The sequence below is a fragment of the Macrobrachium nipponense genome, chromosome 17 (assembly GCF_015104395.2).
Source record: "Macrobrachium nipponense isolate FS-2020 chromosome 17, ASM1510439v2, whole genome shotgun sequence".
In the NCBI taxonomy this organism is placed as follows: domain Eukaryota; kingdom Metazoa; phylum Arthropoda; class Malacostraca; order Decapoda; family Palaemonidae; genus Macrobrachium; species Macrobrachium nipponense.
The window spans coordinates 85,808,290-85,830,789 of NC_087210.1; the positions used below are offsets into that span (position 1 = coordinate 85,808,290).

General features: G+C 39.7%; 3 protein-coding genes across 3 annotated transcripts in view; 2 read left to right on the forward strand and 1 right to left on the reverse strand.

Annotated features, from left to right (window-relative positions):
* Window positions 1-22,500, reverse strand: part of LOC135196422 (major facilitator superfamily domain-containing protein 8-like) — a 533,321-nt gene that overhangs the window by 208,756 nt on the left and 302,065 nt on the right. The window lies entirely within an intron of this gene.
* Window positions 30-8,055, forward strand: LOC135195980 (ionotropic receptor 21a-like). Its single transcript, XM_064222481.1, has 7 exons — window positions 30-378; window positions 1,593-2,078; window positions 2,466-2,595; window positions 3,909-4,089; window positions 5,529-5,716; window positions 6,608-7,010; window positions 7,489-8,055. Exons 1-7 carry the CDS (start codon window positions 30-32, stop codon window positions 7,609-7,611), a joined length of 1,860 nt encoding a protein of 619 aa, XP_064078551.1. The 3' UTR covers window positions 7,612-8,055.
* Window positions 15,057-22,500, forward strand: part of LOC135196417 (NAD kinase-like) — a 263,723-nt gene continuing 256,279 nt past the window's right edge. Inside the window, exon 1 of the mRNA XM_064223223.1 lies at window positions 15,057-15,299. Coding sequence (XP_064079293.1) covers window positions 15,202-15,299 — 98 coding nt within the window. The 5' untranslated portion in view covers window positions 15,057-15,201. The remainder of the gene's footprint in view (window positions 15,300-22,500) is intronic.

A 22,500-nucleotide genomic window follows, 5' to 3' on the forward strand; every position in this document is an offset into this window, starting at 1 on the left:
ATCGGCAGAACAGTAATCACTTCGTCGCGATGAATCTCCTCAACTTCAGTCTGTTCTTGCTCTTCCCGATGGGACACGCCTTCAGGCTTCTTCAGGAACCCTCAGACGCCGCTTCCGCCTACGACGAACGGGTCAGGTCCTTCGTTCCCCAAATTGTCGGGGAACTGGTGACAGGTCCTCTGAGGGAGGAGAGCGTTGCCCTCGTCCTGCAGGAGGGCCAAGACTCCGGAAGCTTTGGATGCATCGACAGGCCCCTCACACTTCTGCGCCTCCCGCCGGCGTCACCTGACGGAGGAGGAGGAGGAGAAGTGGTGATTTCCAACGGCACTGGGAGTGGAGAGGAGGGCGGGAGGTCGGAGCGCGGTCCTCTGAAAGTGGGTAGGTCTATTTTTTGCTGCTTTTCCTTAAAGACTTGCAAGGGACACATGAACACTTTTGGCGTAAATCTTTCAAGAATGTCCCCTGCTTACCACCCCGCCCCCACCCGCCCAAGGGCACTGGATATTGTTACGAAGACGATAAGCGCTTGTCTCATCTACCCCAGCGCATTCTGATATTGCTGATAAATTAAATACTTCAATCACCCAGTTGCAGGTAAACAAACACTTCAGTCACCCAGTTGCTGATAAATGAATCATAAATCATCCAGTTGCTGATAAATGAACGACAAAAATCACCCAATTGCTGATAAAGTAACCACCGGTAGGTCGCCTTGATGTAACCAATATTTTGTCAGGAAATCATTCACACAAATTTTGAAAATTATCGTATAAACCAGAGTTATGTACAGTGAAATATTGATTTGGTGAACCGATATGTAATGTACACAGATAAGGAATCATCTTTCTGTTAGAAGCTAATTAATTTTTCTTTAGATAAATGCTCTACAAGTCTTCTAAAATATCTGAAAGTTTTAAGCAATGATGCATGACAGGCTGGAGTGGAAAAATGGTGGATTATTGCAGTGGTCTAGTTGTCTGACGTTGTGAACCAATAAATCAAGCCAGATATCTCATTGTCTGTATTATAATAAACATTTAAGATGCATTTTTTTAGGGTAACCTCTGTTCCACCTCGCAATAGACGCAAGCCATATTGTTTAATGCAGTTGGTAGGCGTGACTGCTTTCAGGAATGCTTGGATAAATGCATTGAAAAAGAAAAGATGAACAGCAGTCACCAATGAAAAGCTTTCAGAGGAACCAAGAGAGTATTTGCAGATGCAAAAGTTAAGGAGCGCATTTGACAGTCAAGTATCTTCTCTGTACTCAAACGGAAACTGGAATTCGGCCAAAATACTGATCAAAGACTATAAATCAAGTGGCCAGAATTGAAAAAGGACAACAAGGTACACTCTCTGAAATGAAAGTATTATAGTGGAGACTCAGAAGTTAGACAGTGACGAGAAATGTCAGAATCTGGGAAGTGATAACTCCAAATTCTAACGCCAATTATTTTACGGACAAAGCAGTCAAGTCTCACTGAACATACAATGATGACTTTATTTTGTTCAGTTTTCATTGTAGTAGAATCGTTGACATAACAGGTGCGAGGTCAGGAAATGTTCCAGTGTTTATTTATTTTTTTTTCCAGGTGTCATTGTGGTGGTAGCTACGTCAGAAGATGATTCCTGGTCGCTTCTGCAGAGCCCTCCCGAAAACTGGAACGCCTCAGCCGTCGTGCTCATATCAACCTCGACCAACTGCAGGAAGACGGACCTCCTGCAGACGCCTTTGCTCTTCAGAACGCCTTCGGCGGCCCTCCTCTGCCCCCTCGCCCCCAGGAAGCCAGACGCTCAGAGCCGGCCCCTCTTCCGGGTGTGGGCCTGGAAGCCGTTCGTCGTAGCCGACCACTTGGTCGACCTCGGCGCCTGGAACCCGGGAGACTTCAGCACCTGGAAACGGCTCTTCATCGACCGTTTCGACGACATGACCACCAAGTTCGTTCAGGTATTCGCGCAGACTGTCGACAGGCCACTGTTCTACAGTGATTCAGACGGGAAACTGAAGGGGATGAACCTCAAGATACTGGGGGCGATGTCCTCAGCGTTCCGATTTACTCTGAATTTGACCTCGAAATGTGAGTAGTGCATTGTGGATTTTCAGACACGCCTTCTCTCTCTTAATGGTCGGTGATTTTGGCGGTTAAGATAACATCACCGTGATTCATATGCATGCATTAAGGTACAAATGTCCTTTAAAATCCAATGCGCTCTACCTAGGAATTAATATATTTTCATATATATTAGCAGAAGGGGAATTTTTTAGTATAGTCCTTAGCTTTCAGCGCTGAGTGACCTCATCATATCTTACTATCATTTTCCTTTCCAGCGCTGAATGACGACCTCATCTTAGGTCCCAGTGCTTAGCCTTCAGCCTAACTTCTCTTTTCTATTCTGTTCTGTTTTGCATTTTTATTTGAATATGCCGCTCAGCTTGTTTACATTATGTGTGCTGTCTCTTTCAGTTGAACTGAGCTGGGATCAGTTACTGGATCCTGTGAGGGAAGGCAGCAGCGAGATCTTCATCAATTTCGGCTTGATGACTCCGGAGAGGATGCGAGAGTTCCACATGACAGTTCCATATCTTCTGGAAGGGTCAGTTGCTCATTTGCTGCGTTTTGCAGATCTCGTTTAGACGAACGCGGTCGAGTTATTACAAGTGTAATGCCCTCCCTAGAGCAAAACATGCCAGCAACTTGTCGCTCACACATGACAAACAGCCTGGATATCTGGCTGGAAACTCTCAGTCTCTCGAGAGAGTTCACATGGGCAGGATGTTTTATCCACCTCTCATGAGGTATACGTTTGAAAGGCGCAGCCCTCAGTATGAGGTGGAACATACATCCTGCCTATGTGAACTCTCTCGAGAGAATTAGAGTTTCCAGCCCTGTGATTGGCTTATCAACAGCCAATCAGGAACGTTGTAGGGGGCGGACCTAGACATTAAATGCACGGTTGGTGTGAATCTACTATAGAAGTCTTAATCAGTGCTTCGTAAAATTATCGAGCACTCCTATATATACCAAAGGTTCATTCTTCACCTACAGTCGTCAACTTGTTTTCAACCTGTTTGTGACATGTATGCAATAAGTTGCTGAGACATGCGTTTACGACGTTTATATAAGATAAGTGGCCGACATGTATATGATAAGTTGCAGACGTATCTATGACTAGTATAAGATAAGTTGCCGACATCTTCATGACATTTTTAAGATAAGTTACCGACATGTTTATGACATGCATAAGTTGCCGATTGAGTTTCTGACAGTAATGTGGTCACATGCTAACATAAAAACTTAATTAAGCATAACGGTGCTGCATCTATTTATTTTGATATATAAAGAAAATTGCCAGTACATACTTTCGGCCAGAACTGGAAACCTAAAAGATAAATTAGTAATTCTATCATAAAATACATTTTGAGGGAAAAAAAGGATTGAAAAGACATCTACAAATAAATTTTTTTTAAATCAGTGATTTATTTGATTTTTTAATTTATTTTGAATTTTTATTTATTTTTTATTTGTTAGAAGTTTTTCTGTCCTTTTTTTCCTCAAAATGTATTTTATGACAGAATTACTATTGATTTATCATTTAGGTTTCCAGTTCTGGCTTAAAGTATGTACTTGCAATTTTTTTTATATAAATAGATGCAGCACAGTTATGCTTGAGTTTTTATTAACCTCCAAACCATATGTTTCAATTTGTTTGCTTTCAAATAAAAAAGAAATAATTTTAAAAATAATGATTTTTTAATGAAAAAACCAATGATTTAATCACTTGATTAAATCAGTTTGATTTAATCATTGCCAACCCTACATCCTAACATATCCTGTAAGTGTATCTATATACAATCATGTCATCGGTATTCTTATTCGATCATTTGGCCTTATTTGATACATTTCCAGGTATGGGATCATGCTTCAGATTCCTCCACTGCTTCCCAGGTGGAAAAACATCTTGTATCCATTCGATGTAACCGTTTGGATCGCCACGGTCGTGTCCGCCCTCTCCACTTCGATCGCGTATCATCTCCTGTATCGCGAGTACGAGAAGTCTCTCATCAACAACGCCATCTCTATTTTTCAGGTAGAGTCTTTCTTTTCCCATTGACAAGCAAGTATTAGTGTCTCATTACCCACGATGTCACTGGCTATCAGGAATTTACAGAACAACTCAGACTAGAATCGAGCGATCGTGTGGTTAAATAAGTATATCATAATTTTACCGGACCACTGAGCTGATTACCAGCTGTCCTAGGGCTGGCCCGAAGGATTAGATATTTTTACGTGGCTAGGAACCAATTGGTTACCTAGCAACGGGACCTACAGCTTATTGTGGGATCCGAACCACATTTTATCGAGAAAGGAATTTCTATCACCAGAAATAAATTCCTCTGATCCCGCGTTGGCCGAGCCGAGAATCGAACTTCGGGCCACTGGACTGGTAGCCGAGTGCGAAAACCACTCGTCCAACGAGGAACGTCCATCTTGTGGTGTCAAATACCAGACAATAATAATAAGAAAAGTGTCAAATTAGAAAGTAAGTGAACTTTAACATTGCCGAATCTCAGAGATATTAAATACTAAAAGCAGCGTTGTTGAGGTCATGAGGTCGCCGAGATGATCAGAGAACAAGGGTTGAAAATGTTCCAGCAGGTAAGATACAACACGCTGTCGATTGATGATAAGGTCAACAGGAATGGGTCAAAATTGCCTTGGAGACAATAAAATTCAAAACTTACGGAATGCTTAGAAAATCGGAAATGAAAAGGAGAAAGAATTCTAGTCGGGAGAATGCAACTCTAAAGAATTGTAGAGACAGGGAAAGGAACAGATGTTGCTCCATCAAGACTGTCTGGTGATTTTGAAGGGATTTGACTGAATGTTTTGAGTTTATAAAGAGAAATTTCTCACCAACAGAGCCTTATGCCCTGGGAGACATTGCAGTGTATATGAGAGATTGCCGTCACTCAGTCTTGCAGAGATGAACGCTCTGTAGAAATCTCCTAACATATCTTGACAAATTAGACCAAAAATGATCAAACAGAAATATGGGGAAAATGATAGTTTTAGGGATTATTATTATTATTATTATTATTATTATTATTATTATTATATTCAGAAGATGAACCCTGTTCATATGGAACAAGCCCAGCACAGGGGCCATTGACGTGAAATTCAAGCTTCCAAAGAATATTGTTATTATTATTATTATTATTATTATTATTATATTCAGAAGATGAACCCTGTTCAAATGGAACAAACCCACCACAGGGACCATTGACGTGAAATTCAAGCTTCCAAAGAATATGGTGGTGTTCATTTGAAAGAAGTGAATGAAGGTAATAATAGGAAAGACAGAGAGAAGAGATCGGGTAGTAGGAAAAAAATAGCAAATTAATAAACATGTATGAATATAATTCAAATACAAGAATTGCATTAGGGTAGCAACGCGTTGCAACTTCGCTTGTACAATGTTGAGGTTCCAGCTGCACAGAATCCTCCTCATGTCAACATTTGTTGCAGGGCCTGTTGTCACATTCGCCGGAAGTGGTTCCTGAGCAGTGGCGTACCCGGCTGTTCCTTTTGCTGTGGTCTGTGTCGTCCTGGATTCTGAACATTAGCTATACTAGCAATCTGATTGCTGTGCTCACCATCCCCGTCTTTCCCAAGAGGATTGAAACGATGCAGGAACTGGCGGACAGTGATTACAGGTAAGCAAAAAAAAATTAAATAAAATAAATAATCTTTTGTCACGTTCTGCACGCGTAGCTTCTTTAGAATAGAATGGAATATATAATTGACGCCAAAGGCCAAGCACTGGGACCTATGAGATTATTTAGCGCTGAAAAGGAAGTTGAGAGTAAGCAGGTATTAAAGGTATAACAGGAGAACCTCGCAATTACACCAAGAAACAATTGTCAGGAGAGGGTTGAGGAGAGTAAGATGGAAGAAAGAGAATAAAAAGGGAGGTACAGTAAAAGGAGCGAAAGGGGTTGCAGCTAGGAGCCGAAGGGACGCTGCAAAGAACCATAAGTAGTGCCTACAGTGCACCGCATGAGGTGTACTGATGGTACGATCCCCACAGGCATAGTGTCTTTAAAGGACCTTTCATTTTGAATAAGAACCAGACTGTAAATTATGTTACGCATGGAGAAAGCTTATCAAAATATCAAAAACAACTATTGCAACTGGGGATCGTGCTGAAGTCTGAAGATATATATACATATATTATATACCAACAGTCACATATGGAACAGGAATTAATATCTGATTCACATTGGCAACAAACCTAGTGTTTCTATGGGAAGGCTAGGGTGTTATCAGCTGAATCACACAAGTCAGGTAATTAGGTATAGTGGTACTTTAACTGCCAACTCCTGTTTTCACCTGCGTGATTTTGCTGGCAGCACCCTTGCCTTTCAGTTGAAAGACCTGGGTTCAATACTCTGTGTATTACATTTAGTCAGGTCATGTTCCCCCCGCCCTGCATTTATGAGTGGGGAGATGAGATTTATGGTCAGGAAATGAACAAGTGTTTACATTTTTGTCTTTTTTCATAAGAGAACCGTTCGAACTTTATTCAAGACTTTTTCTCTCCACAGGCTTTGCGTGCTAGATTATGGGGACCCCGCGCCTGAGGCCTTGAGAACGTCCGACCACCCGGTACTAGCCACCCTCGGACGCAAGTTAGACCAAGTGCCTCTGAATCACTCCTTCTTTTACTGGGGTGGCATCGAACCCTGTGTCTACAAGGTGCTGAATGGCACCCACGCCCACTTCGACACTTACTCCTTCATCCAAGTCTTCTACCACATTCTTGGCCATGAGTCTGTGACCTACAGAATGAAAGAAAGGCTTTATCCAGGGTACCTCGTTTTCCTGATCTACAAACATGCTCCCTGGCGGTTCAAGATCGACGTAGGAATACAGCGCTTGACAGAGGCAGGGCTCATCCAGAAATGGTACGACGACACAATGGATGAGTTCAGAGACAAATTCGGCGAGGTAGGGACATTTTTCTTTCTAAATTGATGAAATTTAGCTTGATGAAATTTTATTACTCACCTCATGTCATGAAGCTTTCTTTATGATACCTAGATGTTGCTGTCATGTCATCTTATGCAAAGATGCTCGACCTGATAGGTTTCATTAGTTTGGCTAGGTGAGGTTAGTTTAGGTTAGTTAGGCCAGGTTAGGTTAGTTAGGCTAGGTTAGTTTAGGTTAGTTAGGCCAGATTAGGTTAGTTAGGCTAGGTTAGTTAGGCTAGGCTAGGTTAGTTAGGCTAGGTTAAGTTAGGTTAGTTAGGCTAGGTTAGGTTAGTTAGGCTAGGTTAGGTTAGGTTAGTTAGGTCAGGTTAGTTAGGCTAGGTTAGTTAGGCCAGGTTAGGTTAGGTTGGTTAGGCTAGGTTAGGTTAGGTTAGTTAGGCCAGGTATGAGGGACTTATTTCTTATGGCATGTAAGAGCTTCCTCTCTTTCTTTTCAGGATAGGAGCTTAGGCCAGCTGGCCTTTTCACTCTCTCACCTACAGGGGCCTTTTTACATCCTCATGGGAGGAGCTTGCATCTCCTTGATGTGTTTTTGTGGTGAATACATTACCCAGTCGTGAAAAAAAAAAAGAATGGTTAACTGCTTGACCATCTTCATTAAAACTTTGCCTGTGGAGGGAAACCCAGAACCTCTTTCTAGTGTATTACTGCCCTGAGGAATAAAGATAAACGTGGTTTTCTTGCCCGCGAGTCTCCCCAGTTATTTTTTTTTTCTCAAGTTTTTCACTTATATTCAGATGAGAGTTACAATATCAAAGATCTCATAATTGTCAGTTTCAGGAAGAAGCTAGATATATCTGTTGTCAGCAAAGGTTCTTGTCTCTCAGATCATTTTACTATTGAGGAAACATTAGTTGAGCAATGTTACAAACATGGCTTCAACCACAGTTAGTGAGTATACTACCCCAGGCCCTGATTATTAAGGTTTTCAAAACGATACAAGTTAATTTGTGTCTGTCGAGCAATGTATTCCGAACAAAATTAAAATATATATATTTACAGAATGGTTTTGTTTTCATTGGAATGCCTTATAAATTTAGAGCAAAAATTATGGGTATTTGTTACGATTTAAAGAGTAGGTAACAAATATATATTTTTGTATTTCTTTTTTTTTTTGGCACTGGGTCTTCCATAGGTGATCATAGGTAGGATCAAGAAATTCTTATATATTCCCCAAGGGGTTACCATAGCCTATGTATATTAACTGTTTTGATTTCATGCCTTTTGCTTAATTTTACTTATGGACAAACTAGCTCCGTAGCTGCAAGCTCATGTATCACACACTATTATTATTATTATTATTATTATATTATTATTATTATTATTATCAACATGAACCTTAATTATAAGGAACAATGCTACAGGGACCACTGACTTGAAATTCAAGCATCCGAAGAAAGTGGTGTTCATTTGAAAAAAGTTACAGAAGACATAAGACCAGTTCTACCCAAGTTTCATATCTATAGTTCAACAGTGTCTGACGAAACCGTTATATATTTATAAATCGCTAGTAATAATCATCTCACCCCAAAGGTCTGTGGAATCTCCCTACAAAAGTTCGAAAAATATTCTAGAAATGTTGTGTTGCTCGGAAAATTACTAAGGTGTACCCATTAAAGATAAACCGTTTTCTATAAAGTTAAAAGAGAAAATGTCATTCTCTCTCTCTCTCTCTCTCTCTCTCTCTAATTTTGAAACGTTTGCTAATACATAGTTAATGGCTTGCCAAGCGTTTATTTAAAAATGGTGCCAGTTTGAAGCAAGATCGTTTGCTGTCGGTTCCACAACTTGGTGTCAAATGTACTTCCACATTATTGTGCAATGTAATTCCGTGTTAAAAAAAACAACGAAGCTATGTTTTAAACTTATATATAAATTCCACAAGTGTGATTTTAAAGTAAATTTTCTTTGCGGATTGTACGAACTGGTTTTACAATCCGCGGCGTTAATTTAATTAAAAAAATAAGAATAATATTGTTTCGAACATTGTGACATCGATGATCGATGCTCCAACTGGTAGTTTTGTTATGGCGATATGTGAAATGTGCGGAACTCCGGTTTTTCCAGTTTGTTCATTCTGTCTGTGGACAAATTGTTCCCATGTTATCTTCCGTTGACAGTTTAAAATACCTGTGAGTGAACAGAAGACGTGGAATTAGTCGAGATATGCAGAAATATACATAGGGCCCTCATACTAGAGATCCCTAGGCCTACTCTGAATCACACAATGTATTCAAGACTTCTGAGAGAAGGAGCTGTTGGTAAGTTGAATAAGTATAATTTTTATAACCACCTTTTGCAATTTCAGGTATAATTTTGTTGTCCGAATCAGGAAACTTTTACTTTGAGATTGCTAATGGTATTATTCACCCGTTAAAAACAGTTTTGTTGAGTTAGGTTTAGTGCAGGATGGCGATTTGGCTGCAACTTTGCACAATGTCAAAATTTCAATTGTGCATTCTCTCCAGTAGAAGAAAATGGAAGTTAAATCAACACAATGGCAATATCGTTGACCAAAGTATTACAACCGACAATAAAGGTGCAAAATCGGAAAATCCCACTGGAATTTGGTTTCAAAGTATCCATGAATAGGCCTATTGACTGACTAGGCCTTAAAGTTAACTCTGTGGTCTGTTTGGGTTTTCGGCAAAATGGTCGTAAAATAGGCATTTAACTTCTACCAGAATATTCTAATCAATATGTTTTAGATGTGTATAATGGTGAGTGTCCTACTACTACGATTAATACATAGCTACTATGGCTTGTTATTTACGCGTCACCTACTCCGAGGTGCTAAACACCGTATGGTAAATGCAAAGTAAATGGCCGAACGAACATATCGTTTATGAATATAATTTGTAGACCACAGACTATAGAAATGGGTGTATATAATACTCTGATTCCCAAGGGGCTAGTACTAAACACGGCATCCCAAGGAGCTTCCTCCATGTTTAGTACTAGCACCTCGGAGGTGACGTGTAGATAAGCCAAAGTGGCACTCTATCTTTTACTTATTGCACAAATGGCTTTAATAAAAGCAGTCAAAAGTGCTATTTCCTAAGTTAGTTTGCTATTATATACCAACTTCATGCAGGGCTCCCCAGTAGGCGTATCCATATTCATTTTAAAAATATTTTTTCGTCGTCGATAAAGTGTTACAAGTCAACCTCGATATCAGATCGTAATAATCTGGTAATAAAATTGTTTTTCATTGCCAAAATTTACGTGGGTGGGGTCAGTTGTTGCTCATCGTGTTTCACTCCAAGGGTTTTCGAGGGTCGTTATCTACGACCAATATTTCTTGAAAATTCATTATCTTCATGATATTTAGTCTTGTTTGTGTTTTTGCGGTAATCCTCAACAGGCTTGTACTAAACAGGCCGCAAAGCTTGTTACATATACGGTTAGGCCTAGGTTTAGTATAATTCAGAACTGAAAGTGATGTATAGTATATTATGGAATTAATTTTGTTTACGTAGAAAGAAATGCTGTCGAATACGTTTACCGGCGGATGTGTAGCGTAATTCTAACACTGGATTTTGTTTGTTTGTATGGTGTGTTTACGTTGTATGGAACCAGTGGTTATTCAGCAACGGGACCAACGGCTTTACCTTTACTTGACTTCCGAACCACGTCGAGAGTGAACTTCTATCACCAGAAATACACATCTCTCATTCCTCAATGGAATGGCCGAGAATCGAACTAGAGACCACCGAGGTTGGACGCCAACACCATACCAACCACGCCACATTCGACTGAATTGTTAGAGTAGTCTTAACATAACGATGCCAGTTTTATAATGAAGCTAGGCCTGTGCCATGCATGTTAATCGAATGAATGAATATACAAATATTTACTCTTGAAGGAAGGACAATTATTTGTCTGACGATAGAATCAACTAAATATCAGACAAGCATAAGCAACCATCCAAAAACACGGCGTATTCTAAAAGCTTTAGTCTATATTATTTGAGCAAACTCATATTCTCACGAAGTGAGTGATTGAATGTAGGCTTGTGGGATGTTCACGGGGTATGAGGACATGCTGGTACAAGGCCAGCCCAATTAAATAAGGACGCGAGAGCTCGAACCGTTAAATGCATCAAAATGCGGCTCTTAAGAGAAGCACTTAGCTGGAAGTGGCAGCCATTGTTCCGGCTTCCTCCCTGAACAGGTGTAGTTGTTTCAAAACGTAAGATTGGCTCCTTTTTTTTTTCTTTTTGTAGGTGTCTTGGGAAAGCTCAATACAGGTAGTTTGTAGTTTTTCTTTATACTGAAATTGTATATCTGATTGCTCCCTCTTGTTACGATTGTAACTAGATGTAAATATAATTTGTTTTTAAATCAGTGTTTGCATGTGAAGGTCGGCTGCTCTGTGTGTGTGTGTGTGTGTTCTTTGATAGTCTTTGTCAAGCTTCTGTTGAATGTTTCATAAGAAATAAACCGTGTTTGAGATTTTGTCAAGTTTTTTGTCTGTCTGTGGGTTCTTTAAAAGTTGACAAACTTCTGTTGAATGTTTCATGAGAAATAAACCATGTTTGAGATTTGGTAAAGTTTTTATCTCTCTCTCTCTCTCTCTCTCTCTCTCTCTCTCTCTCTCTCTCTCTCTCTCTCTCTCTCTCTCTCTCTCCAGTCCTTAATGGTTTGGATAGTCTTTTATAAAGGAAGTAAGCTTCGTGTATGTCTGCCGTTTTGTTACGGTTTTAGAGCATGTTTAGCGAGCTAGAGCTATAAATATGTTATCATGATATAAACTGTCTCTTTTGTGTAGGATGTGGCTCTCGCATCCTTTACAGTTCTCCGGATATCCTGGCGGGATAAGATAATTAAATTCCTAAAGAATGACGAGATAATACTGGCTGCAGGTCTTTTGGTGATCTTTGAATGTGTTGTTGCGACATCGTCCGTTGTTTCATCTCCTAATAGAGTTAACTTTAACTGGTTTGTCTCTGTTGTTTTTTCATGGTTAGGCCCTAACCCAGCTTTCAATGGAAGGTGTGTGATCCTTGTTATTGAGAAGGATGGAAAGATTCCTTTTTCGAGGAGTTAGCGCTGGTTTCTGAAAGATTCGAGTTCCCTTAGAGATTGATAAGGGAACCGAACAGATTCCCGAAAGCTATTCTTGCTGTTTTTAAATTTAAATATATGTACATTTACATAACTGTGGATTTGCTTCTCCATTGTTATTATCATTATTACTCTAGTGTTTTGTTTTAAAGAAACTACTGGAGAATTTTAAAAGTGTCTGAGGAGTCATTTGAAAGTGAATGTTGATTTAGGATTGATAATTCACGCATGTCTGGTCATATTTTGATTGGAATATTAGGCTGAAAGGGACATTGAGAGGAATAAAAACGTTTGAAAGGTGTAACAGAAGTAAAACCCGACTCGCAGTTGCGCTCAGAAACAATTGTTTGGAGAGAGTTGAGGAAAGTAAGATGGAAGAAAGAGAATATGAACAGAGGCACAGTAAAGGGAATGGAAGGGGTTGCAGCTGTGGTCCGAAGAACCTTAAAGTAATGTCTGCCTACAGTGCACCACGTCAGGTGCACTGACGGCACTAGCGCCTCAGTGGCGTGGTTGGTATGGTGTTGGCGGCCCACTTCGGTGGTCGCGGGTTCGGTTCTCGGCCATTCCATTGAGGAGTGAGAGATGTGTATTTCTGGTGATAGCTTGACGTGGTTCGGAAGTCACGTTGCTGAATAACCACTGGTTCCATGCAAGGTAAAATCACCATACAAACAAACGGACGGCACTGTCCCGGGGATCCGATCATATATGATAATTCATTAAGTCATTCAAGAAAGAAACGGAGACTTTGACGTATATCGCGGTGCGATCCTGTGGAGGAAAAGGAAGTTTTGACAACTTAGATTGTGGATATCTACGGTACCACAACAGCAGCAGCCACCGAGTCTCTGACGTCTTCATTATCGTGATCTGGCAACCCGACGATCGACAGTACGTCTGAGTTAGCGAATAAGTTATAATAAGTGTCTTTACGCATTAATCCGGTACGTTGCCAGGTCACGATAATGAATCCTTCGGAGTCGTTCATGTTGCTGTTTAGAGGCCAAAGGCAATTCTGAGCTGAAGAAGGTCTCTCTCTCTCTCTTTCTCTCTCTCTCTCTCTCTCTCTCTCTCTCTCTCTCAGATAGAATACCAGTGCAATAAGATATCTTCTTGACATCCCCCGAAGGCCATTGTACGGTGAGCAAATCTCAAAGACCTTAGGAAAATTGACTTAATAATTGTTGTAACCTGATATACCGATTTAAAAATAGCCGCAGATTTATATATATATATATATATGTGTGTGTGTGTGTGTGTGTGTGTGTATAACCCCATCGTTTCTCTTTCCTTATGGGATTTTGTAATTTTAAGTCTATATATATATATGATATATATATATATATCTATATATATATTATATATACCATATAATAGACAAAACTACCTATATATATATATATACTAAGAAAATATTTTGTCTTATATTATATATATATATATATATATATATATATATATATATATATATATATATATATAATAAGACAAAATACCGTAAGGAAAGAGAAACTATGGAGTTATGCAGGCCTTTCGACTTGTTCTTTACTTAGCAGACTGAAAAAATATAAAAATAAGTTTACGAAGAAAGCTCATACGAATGACAGAATGGGAATGCAAAGGAAAAAATACATACCTATATATTCATCACTTCCCATATTTTCTTGATTCAGTTATGCATACGTATATATTGTAATCCTGGCTTCATCGAATTTCTCACTTTTTTTTAGATAAGCTTGTCAGTTAGTTGCTTTTACCTGAATTGACTGTGAGTGACCCGAGGGAGCGAGAGTTAATCATGTATATCTTTGAAATCAGTGCCCAGAGTAATAGGTCTATGTAAGTGTATCTTTACATGCACTTGAATATTCTGAGGGCACGAGTTCAGTCATAATTGTGGGCGGAGTCCCATTCGTGTTGATGGGTGGCACCAGTGGGTCAGTGGGCGGGGCTTAATAGTAAGAATGTTGAAAGAAGTAGTCTAGCCGACAGTGTGGTGTGGACCCAGGTGAAAGGTAGAGCAGTGCGCGAGCGCTCTTCCAGCCATCGTCATTACGCGCGCTTTTGCTGGCGCCACCCGTCAGAAGTCTGCCCTGTCACGTCTGTCAGATCATCTTGGTTGTCCGAGTGTCGTGATTCAAAGTCTCTCTCGCAAAGAACACGGGTCGCTCTGCCGCGTGTCCCGACTCGCTCAAGTGTTTATTTCCCGTTTTCGACATTTAAAACGCGTTCCCGTGTTACTTCCGCGCATGTGCAGTAGGCGTTTGATTCATTCGCGTTTATTTCAGGTCGTTGTGTCGTACATTATTGTAGTTTTTGAGAGAATGGGCGGGGAATGTGGGAACTGAACTGGGAAAGTCAGTCGTACCTACGCGGTGATAATGAACTTTGGTGAAAGCTCGCGTGATTAAATGTTACTTAACCTAACTAAGGAAAGCTGCTCTCTCTCTCTCTCTCTCTCTCTCTCTCTCTCTCTCTCTCTCGCTCTCTTCATTGACCGAGGGTGTTCTTAGTTTCACTCCCTCGCCTGGGATTAGGACATTTCATTAACGAAAGAGAGAGAGAGAGAGAGAGAGAGGGAGTCCATTAGATGTTGTTATGCAGTCATTTTTAGAAAGTGGCTTAAGACATTTAGGCATGTGCATGCAGTGAAAGATCATTACACAATCTCTCTCTCTCTCTCTCTCTCTCTCTCTCTCTCTCTCTCTCTCAAAACGATAAACACGCGAGTCCGTGTTCTGCCAATACGTTATATATGTCCCTTGTGTACCCCGTGTGTTTTCGTAAGTATTTAAAAGTGTCTACCAACGTGTTCCCAGCACGTGCCATCGACCTGTTGCATTGCAACCTGCGGAGAGACGGGTGATGAGTCAAGAATTCTGACTTGCAACGTTTCAAGTTGCAATCTCTATTCCTATATATTTTTTTTCCTTCAAGCGACGCCAAAAAAAAAAAAAAAATACTCGAGGTGACAAACGTTTGTCGTTGCCATTCTGAAGAGATCATAACTGTGTTCGTGTGTGCGTTTGTGTGTGTATCCGTGTGGTCGTGGGAGGCGACGCTTGACCGAACCAGATCAAGATGAATGAAGACGAGATGCAATTGGCCCAGATGCTGGTCAAAATGGGAGGTCCCAGGACCCCGACGTCCAGACTCAAGGACAAGGTGCAAGGTTTCAGGTCAGTGGATGTTTTTATTTTATTATTATTAATTTTTTTTTTGTTTTTTTTTTGTAGGTTTCGTTTTTTTTCGGTGTCTACCTTGAGTTTCTTCTAATAGCGGGACTCAAAATTTTATTTTATGTACGTTTTTATATTCACGCGTTAATTAAATTGACGTATTTAATTGCTATGGTGTCATACGCCCCGTAGGAGGGTAGCAGCGCCGCCAATGCACCTCAAGCGGTGCATTGTAGGCCTTTTGCGGCGTCCATTAGGATACTAGCTGCGACCCCTTCCATTCCTGTTACTGTGCATCCGTACATATTTTCTTTGTTCCGTGTCACTCCCCCCCCCCACCCCACCCTCTCCTAACAATTGTTTCTTAGTGTAACTGCTAGGTTTTCTTTCTGTTACACCTTTCAAACCGTATTATCACTATTTCCGTTCTCACGAATTACTCTGGGTTGTGTGGTTTTGAGTGAAATACCCTGTCAGAATTTTGAGATGTCGAAGTTGTTTAATTTCCTGTATGACTCCAGACGAAAAACCCATTTATTCGAGACGTCTTAAGGGATGTGAATTAGTGCTGTACGCAGGCGCGTACAGAAGAATCGACATGTCCACCTGCATGTCCCAAATCCCCCTTCCCCCCAAACCCCTATCTTGTTTTTCTCCTTCAATCTTATAAAACAAATTATTTACGAATGCTTTTGTCTAGCAATTCGCCTTCAGTGAGAAAATAGTGTGGAGTAAAACTAAATGTAAATACTTAGAAGTAAACAAGTTACAAATTGAATTTGTGGGTTTCTTTTTCAATTATTATTATTATTATTGTTGTTGTTGTTGCTGTTTAGAAGATTTACCCCTTTTCATGGAGAACAAGCCCACAGGGGCCACTGACTTGAAATTCAAGCTTTCAAAGCATATGGCGTACTTTTGAAAGAAGTAACAGGAAGCAATCAGAAATACATAAAAAAAGGAGTTCGTTGATTAGAGAAGAAAAGCGATAAATTATATAATAATGTAATAAATAACATTAGATCAAAGTTTGAATAACATTAGTGAAATACGAAGTTACCCATTTTGGGTCCCTGGCATTCACTCTCTTCTCTTTGATTTGTATATTCCTCGCGCTACGTCAGACATCCAGCTTCTCGTGTCTTAGATGGACCGTATTTTTTGGGCCCTGCCCGACGTGGTTTGCTCTACGAAGTACTATTATGCACAGGTCAAATCCAGTAAGTTTCTTAATTATATATATATAGTAATATAATATACTATATATTGTTTATTTACTTACTCACATATACGTATACGTATTCATATTGTGTATATATATATATATACAATCTATGTATATATATATATATATATATATATATATATATATATATATATAGAGAGAGAGGAGAGAGAGAGAGAGAGAGAGAGAGAGAGAGAGAGAGAGTTAGGTTCTTTGCAGCGTTTCTTAGGCCCCTAGCTGCAACCCCTTTCATTCCTTTTACTGCGCCTCTGTTTATATTCTCTTCCATCTTAATTTCCTCGACCCCGCTCCCAACAATTGTTTCAACATTAGTTTCAGCGCTGAATGACCTTATAGTGCCCAGCGCTTAGCCAATACCACACACACACACACACACACACACATATATATATATATATCTATATATATAATATATATATATATATATAGAGAGAAGAGAGAGAGAGAGAGAGAGAGAGAGAGAGAGAGAGAGAGAAAGAAAGAAAGAAATCTTGATCACATACTGAACGCACAAAATATATGAAGGGTCAGTAATAGAAGGGCGATGCGAAGTAACATCAATTTAGTACCCATACATTGTACACTAACGCCCCGGGAATGATCTGTAATTACATGTGGGAGGTGGTATTTGCATCATGCGAGATGTTAACGAGCGAGTAAATAAATAGCTCATGTTTAATTATAAGAGATATTATTAATGGCGCTGACGTTACATATGTAGAAACGGTTGCTCCAGGCTACGTAAGTAATTTCACGTAAGAGTTATTGGCACTCTTGTGCGTGTATATAATATATATATATATATATATATATATATATATATATTAATATATATATATATATATATATATATATATATAACATGCACACATATATATATGTGATAATTACGATAATAGAGCATGTCATTACTCTCTCTCTCTCTCTCTCTCTCTCTCTCTCTCTCTCTCTCTCTCTCTCTCTCTCGTTAATATCAAATTCACTTTGTATTGGAAAATAACTTGTAATACCTTTTAAGCAACTAACCCACATAAGAGAAACTCTTTTGCCCTGGCCAGGATTCGTATGCCACGAATCTAGTCACTGTCATCCCAATTTCAACACGAATACGTCTAGCGCATTCGTAAATGTCTTTGAATACTGGTCTTTGTAGGGGAAGTTGTTTGACCCCGTATGGGGGTAGTGCCGTCAGTGCCCTTTCACGCGGTGCATCGTAGGCATTACTTAAGGTTCTTTGCAGCGTCTCTTCGGCCCTTAGCTGCAACCCATTTCATCACTTTTACTGTGCCTCTGTTCATATTTTCTTCCATCTTAATTCCCTCTATCCCCCTCCTAACATTGTTTCAACTTCAGTTTCTGCGCTGAATGACCTTAAAGTGCCCAGCGCTTAGCCTTTGACCTAAATTTTACACTCCACTTCCAATTCCGACAGTGCCTTAGACGTAACCTCAACAAGATACCCAAAGTTCCTCCGAGAGGTTGGAAAGGTTACCGCCAGATCTGAACATGGTGCCATGTAGACATTACTTCAGGGTATTTACAGCGTCCCTTCAGCCCCTATCTGCAACGACTTTCATTCCTTTCACTGTACCTCCTTTCATATCATCTTTCTTCCATCTTACTTTCCACCCTTTCCTAACAATTGATTCATACTGCAACTGTGAGGCTTTCCTCCTGTTACACCTTTCAAACCTTATCACTGTCGATTTCCGTTTCAGCGCTGAATGGCCTTAGTTGCCCCAGTGCTTGGCATTATGCCTGAAACCCATACATCATAGGTCCCAATGCTTGGCTTTTAGCCTGAATTTGACGCTCCAATTTCAATCCACAAACACTGAAGGGACAGGTGAGGAAAGGAACCGAAACAGTGAAAGAACATTCACCAAAGTTCAGTGGGAGACTTTCTAATGACGGCAACGAAAATTACACCTGAACAGCATTTCAAATAACACCAGTATTGACGGATTCGTCATAACATCGGCAGGTGTTCTGGGTCGTCAGATATAATTAGCATGCTCCTCCCAGCTGAACTGATTTTGCGGTGGGCTGAAAAGCCTCTTACTGAGTTGTTTGTTCTTACTTTCATTTATTCTCGGTGTGTTTTCACTTGCCGGACCTCAATTTATCTTCTACTGTATTTAAAAGTTCTCATATTTTACCCTTGAATGTTCAAGTTAATATAGGTGAAACTGTGTTTAGCTGTCATATTTCTATGAATTACTCTAGCACAGGCTACAATGTAGTCTTAGATACATAACCCCCGTAAGGGGGTAGCACTGTTAGTGGACCTCAAGTGGTGTACTGTAGTCACTACTTAAGGATCTTTCCAGGGTGCCTTATTCGGCCCCTAGCCGCAACTACTTTCATTCCTTTTCCTGTACCTCCTTTCCTATTCTCTTCCTTCATCTTACTTTCCACTCTACACTAGATTCATAGTGTAACTCCGAGGTTTTCCTCGTGTTACACCTTTCAAACCTTTTACTGTCAATTTCTATTTCAGCGTTGAACGACCTCATAGGTCCCAGTGCTTGGCTTTTGGCCTAAATTCTATATTCAACTCAACTCAACTTTGATACATAATGGACTTTGTTCCTCGTTCTTCTCAGAAAGGCCTGTGTAGATGAGGTGCTACTCTACTAGTTTCATTCCTCGCTAAACCCGGTCTATTAGTTGAAATTAAGTGTATCTTAGTTTAACCAGACCACTGAGCCGATTAACAACTCTCCTGGGGCTGGCCCGAAGGATTAGATAATTTTAGACGTGGATAGGAACCAATTGGTTATACCTAGCAACGGGACCTATATACAGCTTACTGTGGGATCCGAACCACATTATATCGAGAAATGAATTTTTAATCGTCAGAAATAAATTCCTCTGATTTAACATTGGAAGAACGGGGAGGCGAACTCGCGACTACCGAATCGGTAGGCAAGCACGTTAACCACTCGTCCAGCGAGGAACTCCGTCTATTAGTAAATTATCATAATGGCGCCTGTTTTTACTTTTTTTTTTTTATTCTGTGGCCTTTTGAAAATAATGTCGGATGGAATAGAACCAGCCGAATGGGTTATAAATCTAGAGCTTAGGTATTGAAACTCCGTAGAGGGATAGCGCCGTCAGTGCACCTCACTCGGCGAACAGTAGGCATTACTGAAGGTTCTTTGCAGCGTCCCTTCGGACCCTAGATGCAACCCTTTTCATTCCTATTCTCTCCTTCTCCAATCTTACTTCCCTTCCACCCTCTCCTAACAATTGACTCACAGTGCAACTGCGAGGTTTTCCAACTGTTTCCTCGGTGGACGAGTGGTTTACGTGCTCGCCTACTGATTCGGTAGTCCCTAGTTCGATTCCCCGCTCTGCCGACAAGGAATCAGAGGAATTTGTTTCTGGTGATTAGAATTTCCCGATATAATGTGGTTCGGATCCCACAATAAGCTGTAGGTCCCGTTGCTAGGTAACCAATTGGTTCCTGGCCACGTCAAAAAAATATCTAATCCTTCGGGCCAGCCCTAGGAGAGCTGTTAATCAACTCAGCGGTCTGGTTGAACTAAGATATACTTAACTATTTTTTTTTTTTTACACCATTCAAACCTTTTTGTACTCTGTTTCCCTTTCAGCGCCGAATGACCTCATCGTAGGTCCCTGCTCTTGGCCTTTGACCCAGATTTTATATTCTATACTCTGTCTTTTTTTCCATCTGTCCATCCGCCTGTAGTGTTTTCGCATGGTAACACTGCGTCCCAGGCTGTAAATAGTTATGCTTTGTGTAAGTTTTAGGTAAATAAAAGAATATCTGGGTGTACATTTGCATCTGAGAAGTGTTTTAATAATTTACTGTATGCGAATTACACCGTTAAGATTCGAAATAGGATATTATTTCAAGCCCGAGATGCAGTGTTACCATGCGCAAACACCACAGGCGGATGGACAGATGGAAAAAAACAGAGTATAGTTTCAATTCCTAAGGGAAAGAAGCGATATTCAGGAGGCGAATGTCAGGTAGGGAAGACTACTAAGTTACCGCCTTCCTAGTATATTGAAAGGTGTATTTGAACCATTAAAGTTTTAAATCTTACTATATGAAACGATGATTTGCTGTATTTCGTATATTTGTTCATTTTACGAATTTGCGCTATTACTGTGGCAAATATCGGCCTAAACTCTCCCCCCCCCCCCCCCCCCAACCCCCCCCCCCCCCCCCCCCCCCCCCCCCCCCCCCCCCCCCCCCCCCCCCCCCCCCCCCCCCCCCCATATGAGTAAACTTTTAATTTTCTGCAAATGCCATAGAAGAGAGAGAGAGAGAGAGAGAATGAGTCATTATAAAACTTGACTTGGAATTAATTTATGTTTACTTTAGATTTTTCCATAATATGTACAAGACGTCAGTAGTAAATGAATGAATGAATGAGAGAGAGTAGTTTACCAAATTTTTACTTAAAAGTCAAAGGTATCAGTTTTTAATGAATGAATGAACGAATGAGAGAGAGAGCGAGAGAGAGCTTGCCAGATTTTTACTTAAAAGTCAAAGGTATCAGTTAATGAATGAATGAACGAGAGAGATAGGGAAAGAGAGAGAAAGAGAGAAAACGCGCTTGGCTGGACTCGCAGGGTGAAATCTAAGAGAGCGGAGATGCTCTCTCATGCGTTGAATTATAAAGACTTTAGGAATACAGTGGTGGGGGGGGGGGGGGGGTCGTGTTGTGTGGGGATTGAAGTGGGGGGGGGGGGAGCTTGGTAAAAATGAGGAAAAGCAATTGCCTGTAACAAATTAAACTCTTATTTTCTTTCAAGGAAAAGTGGGATTTTGAGCGACCTGATTCTCAGATTTCTTTTTATTCATAGATTTTTCACTCAGATTTTCTTAATTCTCGTGGATTTTTTTATTTCCATAGATTTTTTTTATTTCTCATAAATTTGCTTATTCTTATCGATTTTTTTATTTCCATACATTTATTTTTCTTTTGATTCTCATAGGTTTTTTTATTCTTAAACTTCTTTTATTCTCATCGATGTTTTTTATTTATAGATTTTTAGTTTTGATTCGCATAGATTTTGTATTCACTGAATTTCTTATGTTCATCGATTTTTTATGAATCTCATATGATTTTCATAGACTTTTTTGCTTTGATTTTCATAGATTTTTTTTCATCGATTTATTTTACAATGTATTTTATTCTCATAGATTTTTGTTGGCTTACATTTTTGCATTCTCAGTTTTTATTTATGGAAAGTTTTATTCTCATCGATTTTTTTTACTCATAGTTGTTTTTTTATTCTCACAGATTTATTTTGCTTCTCACAGATTTTTTCAATAAATTTTTTGTTTCATTTTTCTTTTCAATGAAGAGGAGTTTTTGTGGTGCCATACATTTCGTGAAAAAAAGGTCATGTTTTGTTTGTGAGTTTCATTTGAAGGTCATTTTGCCTGACCCTGTTCCTCTCTTTCTTCCTTCAAATACCCAAGCGAATATGCAACACAATATGACCTAAAACAATTCTCCTTGTATTTTATAATAATTTAATAATTTGCTTACATTTTCGTCTATTCATCTATTATTTTATCAATTTATTTTTTATTTTCTAACAACTGAACTCTTTCTATACTTCCTATTGCCTCCTGTTATTCCTTTCAGTTGAACACCATATTCGTTGGAGGCTTGAATTTCAGGTCCATTGCCCCTAGCAGTCTTTCTCCATATGAATAGGGTTCGTCTTCATATAATAATAATATATTAATAATAATTTTTCATGAAATTGGCATTTTATCACTATTATGGGTGGCTGGTGGTTGGGAATTAAAAGTCTGTGAACTTTCTGTGTGATCTTAATTTTCATTCATTGTTTTTTAAGGGGGTTTGGGAGTTGCTTTCAAAAAGAAATACCAACATTGTAATAGTTTTTTCTTATTACCTGAAGGCTTTTATATACATTAGTCTATAAGATGGCCATCAACCT

What these genes read in the sequence shown, in the direction of transcription:
- LOC135195980 (XM_064222481.1), top strand. Translation starts at nt 30, where the DNA reads ATGAATCTCCTCAACTTCAGTCTGTTCTTGCTCTTCCCGATGGGACAC. An exon ending in GCGCGGTCCTCTGAAAGTGG is followed by an intron (nt 379 to 1,592) that starts GTAGGTCTATTT and finishes TTTTTTTTCCAG; the next exon opens with GTGTCATTGTGGTGGTAGCT. An exon ending in CTGGCGGACAGTGATTACAG is followed by an intron (nt 5,717 to 6,607) that starts GTAAGCAAAAAA and finishes TTCTCTCCACAG; the next exon opens with GCTTTGCGTGCTAGATTATG.